The 6,671-nt window shown below is 38.3% G+C and overlaps 1 protein-coding gene across 2 annotated transcripts in view; it reads right to left on the bottom strand.

The window, feature by feature from the left end:
* Positions 1-647: 647 nt before the first annotated feature.
* Positions 648-6,671, bottom strand: part of LOC149143032 (uncharacterized) — a 307,558-nt gene continuing 301,534 nt past the window's right edge. Inside the window, exons 12-13 of one of the 2 annotated variants that reach the window (XM_089450073.1) lie at positions 1,357-1,413; positions 648-1,229 (exon numbers count right to left, since the gene is read on the bottom strand). In XM_089450073.1, the coding sequence (XP_089306199.1) occupies positions 1,120-1,229; positions 1,357-1,413 (167 nt within the window). In that variant the 3' untranslated portion in view covers positions 648-1,119. The remainder of the gene's footprint in view (positions 1,230-1,356; positions 1,414-6,671) is intronic. The other variant, XM_089450074.1, reaches the window with a different exon arrangement.

Below are 6,671 nucleotides of genomic sequence, written 5' to 3'. Positions count from 1 at the left end.
GGCCTCTTAAATTTCACTTGTAATCTTCCCCGCAGCACTTGTAAAAGTGTCATGGAATCATTGTGCTTGCCAAATTTTATGGAACCACAAACATACTATTAACAAAGGCATATAATGTCACTGAAACTCCAAATACCTTGATCAGAAAAAACACCAAGAGACTATCTGCCAATGAAATTGGTTTTACATCATTTGATTCTTGTGAAAAATAAGCTAATATTCAAAGGAACAGTTCCAAGGAAATGCATAACACATCCCAACTCTGAAATTTACTTTGACGTCAACCACACCTTCTGCAGTCAGTAGAAGACTACAAAAAATCCATAGTAACAGTCAGGCATGACTCTGAAATTGGCTTGAACTTCATAAACTGCATAGTTCTACATTATTTTTCTGAATTAAAGCATGTCAAAGTTTTAACCTGGCTGACATTTGGATCCCTTCACCACAACATCAGGAAAGGTTCTCTGTGGGATGTTTAGAAATGTTGCACGCTAATACTTCGAAGTATTCAGTTGCACGATAATACTTCTAACTAAAATGAGTAAATCAGACATTTGATTTATAAACTGAGGTCTTTTCACTAGCCATTTACAAATTACCAAGAAAACTTCAACACGTTATCTCAGTCATATCTACCAATCATCTGAGACATAAAGCAACGCCTTGAGACATCATATTAAAATCTGAGGACAACAGTTACAATCTACATGAGGCTGCCTTTTGGCCAGAATGAGAAAAAAATGTTTCAGTACAATCTTGCCTACATATATGAAGCTTTATTACAACCCACAATTATGTTGAAAACTGCCACGAGCGAAGGCAAGTTTTGCCTTTGCCAACCTGGGCAGCAATATAGATTCCTACAAAATCACAAATTACCTTGTTCTCAAGATACATTCCCTTATTCATAATGGATTTGATCTTTAAGCCCACAAACCTTTGAGTGACTCTATTATACAACCTATGATTTTACAAGTTCAGGGTAGAACTGGGACTCATTCAAAATCAGGATCTTGAAGGCCTGCCTAAAACCAAGCATCCATGAGACTTACATAACCTAATAAACAAGCTCAAATATCACAAGCCTCACAGGTGCTCACATTATTTGTGAATGTATTAAGGTGACATACGATCAGCTGACATGAAAATATCTGATTCAGATTCTTCCTGTCCTGAACATGCAGGATTTGCAATCTCAGGAAGAGGTACCCCTGGATTCTTTGACTCTGCGCAGTGCACACATATTGCCATATTTAATGTCAAACGTGAAAATGAAGAACATTTGAACAATGCTTTCAAGGATATGTCAAAATCCATGCCAGACAAATTATTGTAAAAGGCATCTGTACCTACCAAAAAGAGAGTTTATAGATGGCCTCCTGGGCGATATGCTCCTTTTTAAGTCCACTGCTTAAAACACACAACATAATCAAGATTCCTAGGGATCAATCATCCACAAAAAATGTCCCAATCATGAAAACAGTAAGAATCTCTTCCTTTCCAAACACAATGTTCTTACCCACAAACCCAAACACCATGAACGGAAAAAACTGGTAAAATAAAACAATGGTAAACCTGTTTTGGTAAATGGCGTTCTTAAAATAAATCATCAAATGAACAATTATTCCAAAAAGAGATTCATAACTGACAAGCTACATATTTCTTTCTTATAATAAGTCAAAACTAATAGAATTCATAGAAATACACAATACGCACTATTGTAGGCTAAGGATGTCAACGGTGATCTATTTTATTAAAAACAGTAAACCTAGGCACTATTTTCTCTGATTGGCAACTGCTCTTGAAAAAGAACAAACAATTGAGAAACCTTTTAAATGCCTCAACAGAATGAATCAAAAATCAGAATTATTGACCTCTCTAAAACAGGCAACAGTGAAAGATTTACAATATGTAAAATATTGGAAAAAAATATTCAGCAAATCACATAAAATATAGTCTGGTACAACTGAAGATTATTCAGAAACTAAATCATGAATCCAATCATAGAAGTTAAATTTAGGTTGTCAAGACTCAATACAGCTTAATACTTTTACAGAAGCATGTCTGATCAAGAAAATGACAATAATACAAACTCAAAATTAACCAAATCAAATATTGGGTGAACAGATCTGCCAACTTACGTGTAGTTTGCAAGCATATCTTTAAAGCAGATATTGAAGAGGACATTATAGATAATTGTATCATGGGACAGTGAGAGAGTTTATTACAATTTTCGATTTTAACTAGGTTGTTATTACGTGAATCTCGTTGGCTTTAGAGATATAAGTAACACAGAAAATAAAACCATCCAGCCTTGGATCTTACTGTAGATTTTCCCTATAAAATCTCTTTTGATCTACATTGCAGGAAACGTGGTTACACCCTGCCCCCATCCCACCTTTGTATAAGTCATGTTTCCATAACAAAATGTTGAAACATGCTTGAAACACATTTCAATCTGTATGAAATGTGTTCCACTTGTGGGAAACATGTTTCATATGGACTGAAACATGTTTCAATGTCTGTACAGCACATTTCCAAAAAAAAAATCATTTTTTCCTTAACTTGATTGTTGGGACCTGTTACCCACCACTTTGTGGGTGATATCCCCAGGAAATTTTTTTCTCTATGATGAGCCTCAGCCGGTAGCCAGCAGCCTCCTACTAGCTCATTGTGTCATTTCTCTACCACCTGAGCTAGCCATGTGGTCCCTCACCCACCAGTATTGATTGTAAGTTTGAAGGTGGGGCTCCCGAATCTAAAGGTATGTCTTGTCATTTTGTAATTGAGTATTATTGGGTTTACTTATCATGGGAACTTCTAGGTATGGATTGATGGGGGGATTTGGCGGAAAGAGTGGGCTTAGTTTGTGCTCCTGTCCCCTTGATCTCTTTTGGTTGCTACCCTTAGATCTTAATCCCGTGGGATCTCCTTTATTGACCATTTGGTTCTAGGGTGGTACTACTTGGAAAACCCTGACTTTGGGTGTGTGGTCCCACTCCTTTATCTGCACATATTACTCCCAATCCACTCACTATACCCTCATTCATCTTTTCTCCCACCTGGGTCCACATTCCCATTATGGGTCCACATAGGGCTAGCCTCCCTATCGTCTTGCCCCACCTTGGGTCAGGCCTAGAATGATGCCCCGGAGGTTGAAGCAATTAAAAGAAAAAGTGAAAATCATAAATGGCCACATTTAACAAGAAATTGTACCACAAAATGCAAAAGATGGCCGGGACAAAAATAATTAGCACGTGGGCAAAAGCCATTACATGAGCTCTACCCCAATCATTGGCCATCACCATGGTTCCATAGGCCCTAGATGAGCCTCCTTTATCATTCAGGAACCCATGATTGTCCCAACCTTTGAGCCTCGAGCAGTTAATTAAAGAAAATTCATAAAAGGCAAAAAGTATATGAAGAAGGGTGGAAAAATCAAGGTTGGGGCACCTCATGTACCACAATTGCTCCCTCCTATACATTACATACCCAGGTGTGAGCTTCCCCTTATCTAGCTATCCCTATGCCCCACTATATGGCCCAGGATTTCCCCTCTCATTCCCTATCCCATTCCACTTATTTGTCACTTACCACCCCCATTAGAGGGATGTACCTCGGACTTACTATCCCCTTAGGGTTGAAACCACCTAATAAGGTACATGGCTAACCCCCTTTGGAGCTTGGAGACACTAGCACATGCCAAAGCCCACTACGGAAGGGCATGCCATTATGAAGTGCCCACATAGTTATCCATGATTTGTAAGCTTTTTACCCAATTATTTTAATGACTAGTTGTACTGGAAGCCTAGGTGATGCATTGGATTTTATGCAGGATTATAGGTGGTTTCCATTTGGGTTTGGTTTTCCCTACATGGGATCCTAACCCCTAGAGGTTTACATTGGCACATGTAGGTTGTGCATAGAGAGCCATGGGCTTCCACAGCAGCAGACAACACTCCACGGATCTTCATGGATGGTTAGATATTACTAGCAATCCACTTTTGGGATGATGATGATATACTTGGTACATTATGCCCAGCATGCCCCCACAGGAGCCCCACACTCTTGACAGGTGTCCCAGGATTTGTCCAATGTCATGGCAACATTCATTCCACCACTAGAAACCTTGCAAAGGATCTCTGATTCATATGGAGACCCATGGGGTCATCTATGTGCCCTTATACCAAATGGGAGCACCACAGGTCTACTACTTGGAGAACAAGGTGGCACCCCCTTGTCCATCATATTCTGAGGAATTTATTCCTCGATATGACACTTCAAGATATTATTGAGCCTTTAGAGGGCCCTATGACATGCACATATCATTATTTGGCCTCTTGTGAGGCTTGTTTTTAAACTTATGAGCTAGTTTGGTGGGCTTGTCACCAATAGCGGTTTTATTTGCACATTATTTTATCATTAAGGGCTAATGTAGGGGCTAAGGAGGCTATACATTCATTTGTATCATCATTTGACTTGGGATTTCTCTAATTATAGAGAATTTTCGCACTTTTTCCTTGGAGGATATTTTTGGAGATGGATGAATTTTTGTATGGATTTGGGCTATTACTCTTGTCTTGGAGCTTTATTGAGCAAACGAAATGCTGGTTGCATATACTCTATAATGTTGTAAGTAAATTTTGATGCTATTATTCTTGTTGTTGCATACTGCTAAAATTAGGGCTAGTTGTTGTATTATCAAAATGTGGAATTGAGCATGTTTTAGCTAATTTAATGTATGGGTCAATGTTATATGAATGAAATTTCCTAGAGATTTATTTATCTCGAGAAGCTTGCATCATTTGCTTTGAAGTATAAATGCTTGAAGGTCACTTTTGTTTTCTTTCTCTCAACATTGGACGAAGTTGACTTTCTAGGCCTCCTTGATCAACAAACCAAGTTCTTACTCATCATTATCCTTGACTCCATATCCCCAAGTGAACTAGGCATTGACCCATCAAAAAGGCGATCATTTCAACACTCTTTTAACCATTTTCCACCTTTTCCCCAAGTCTAGCCCCATTAGGTCACCTAGGGCATCAATTTCCTAGGAATTGACCCAAGGAAAAAATTTGATTTCCTACAAGCTATTGGGCTAGTGTGTAGCCTCCCTCTCCTCCAAATTTGAGGCAATTCTAACAGTGGAATCTCCGAGAATCTCAAGCCCTAGCTTTAGGACCGAATTGTGCCTAGGCATCCCCAAGGCTAAACCTCAATAGGATCAATACAACCTTTTGAAGAAAGTATTCTTGTTTGGTCCTTTCTCCTCACCTTGTCCACGATAGGAACATCATTGGTTGCTACATTCCATCCCCGAACCTGGGTTGGGTCCATCGCTTGTCAATAAAGACTATTTGTCAAGGGCCATTTGGGAATCCGATTTTCCCAAGGATTATAGGGATTGAGAAACTTGTTCACAAGCCTATCCTTTCTCTGTCAATCCTCTAATCCTCGCCCCTTATCCCTAGTGGACCAAGTTCCTTTCTTAAAGAGCAAGCAAGCTCCATTCTTCACTCCATCCTTGGAAATGGGTTTTCAGGGTCACTTCTCACCTATCCATTGACATATACTTTACAAGTGAATCCCTACACTACCGGGACTCCTCCCATCCGTGAAAGCCCGTAAGCAGGGAGACTTAGTTGTGGTGACAGTGGGCTAAGCCTCCACAGTTTCCCTTGACCTAGCAGTTGCACTTTTAGGAACCCCTTTAGGTCCCCTGCTGGTTTGAGTGGTAACATGACCCAAATTTTTGGTTTTAATGCTTAATTAGAGATAAATTTGAATTAATGAGACTTATAGAAGCCTCTAAGACTGGGAATTTTTCTTTAGAAGAGGGTTTCTCTAAAAATTTGCACCAAAAATGCTAATAATTAACGGTAAAGTTGACATTTTATTTATTTTTCCTTTTCCAATATTTTATATTTTTAAATTTTAACATTATCCTTAATTGTTTCAGAATGTTTGAGACTGGTTCGAACCTCATCAGATTTCATAAGGAGAAGTAGAATTTCATATCTCAATTAAAATTCAACAAACTCAACAATTTTCAAGATTTCACAGGTTGCAACATTTTCATTAGATTTTATTGTGTATGAGGGTATGGGATTGGCATTTAATCATAGAGCTTTATGTACATTAATGTTGGTGATATTGATTGTTAGACTCTTCTATCGCAAGCCTTAGCAAAAAAGTACCCTTCACTCAAGCCAAAATCATTGATTAGGCATGTTAGTTTTTTGTACCATATTTTAACGTTTCGATTAGGTGGTGATCTTTAACTCCAATTGGTGTGACCTTGAGGGCAAGTTTCGAATTGAGCAGTTGTCACTCAAATCTCAACTCCTCTGTCTAGGCCAACTCCTAGTGAAGCCAACTGGACCCTATGAAAATAACTAAGGCTTAGCCAGCTTTAGCAAAAGGAAAATTCGATTCTAGGAGTTAATTATAACTAACCAAGATACATTCAACTATCAATGTATAAATAAAAGAACAATACTTCAAACATGTAGATAGAATTAATGAGCATAAACCACCATGATCATTTATCACAAGAGATATAACAACAAGGATCAATAAGTAAAATACTTTCAAAGCATAAGATAAATAACAAGTAAAGACCAATGCCCAATGTGAAAGTAAATGATCCAAGTGAAAGATAATAACTT

Source organism: Pinus tabuliformis, chromosome X (assembly GCF_031772625.1).
Source record: "Pinus tabuliformis cultivar Carrire ecotype Pingquan chromosome X, CPIR1, whole genome shotgun sequence".
NCBI lineage: Eukaryota > Viridiplantae > Streptophyta > Pinopsida > Pinales > Pinaceae > Pinus > Pinus tabuliformis.
Note: the sequence above shows the minus strand (reverse complement) of the source record. Positions and strands in the feature narration are given on the sequence as shown.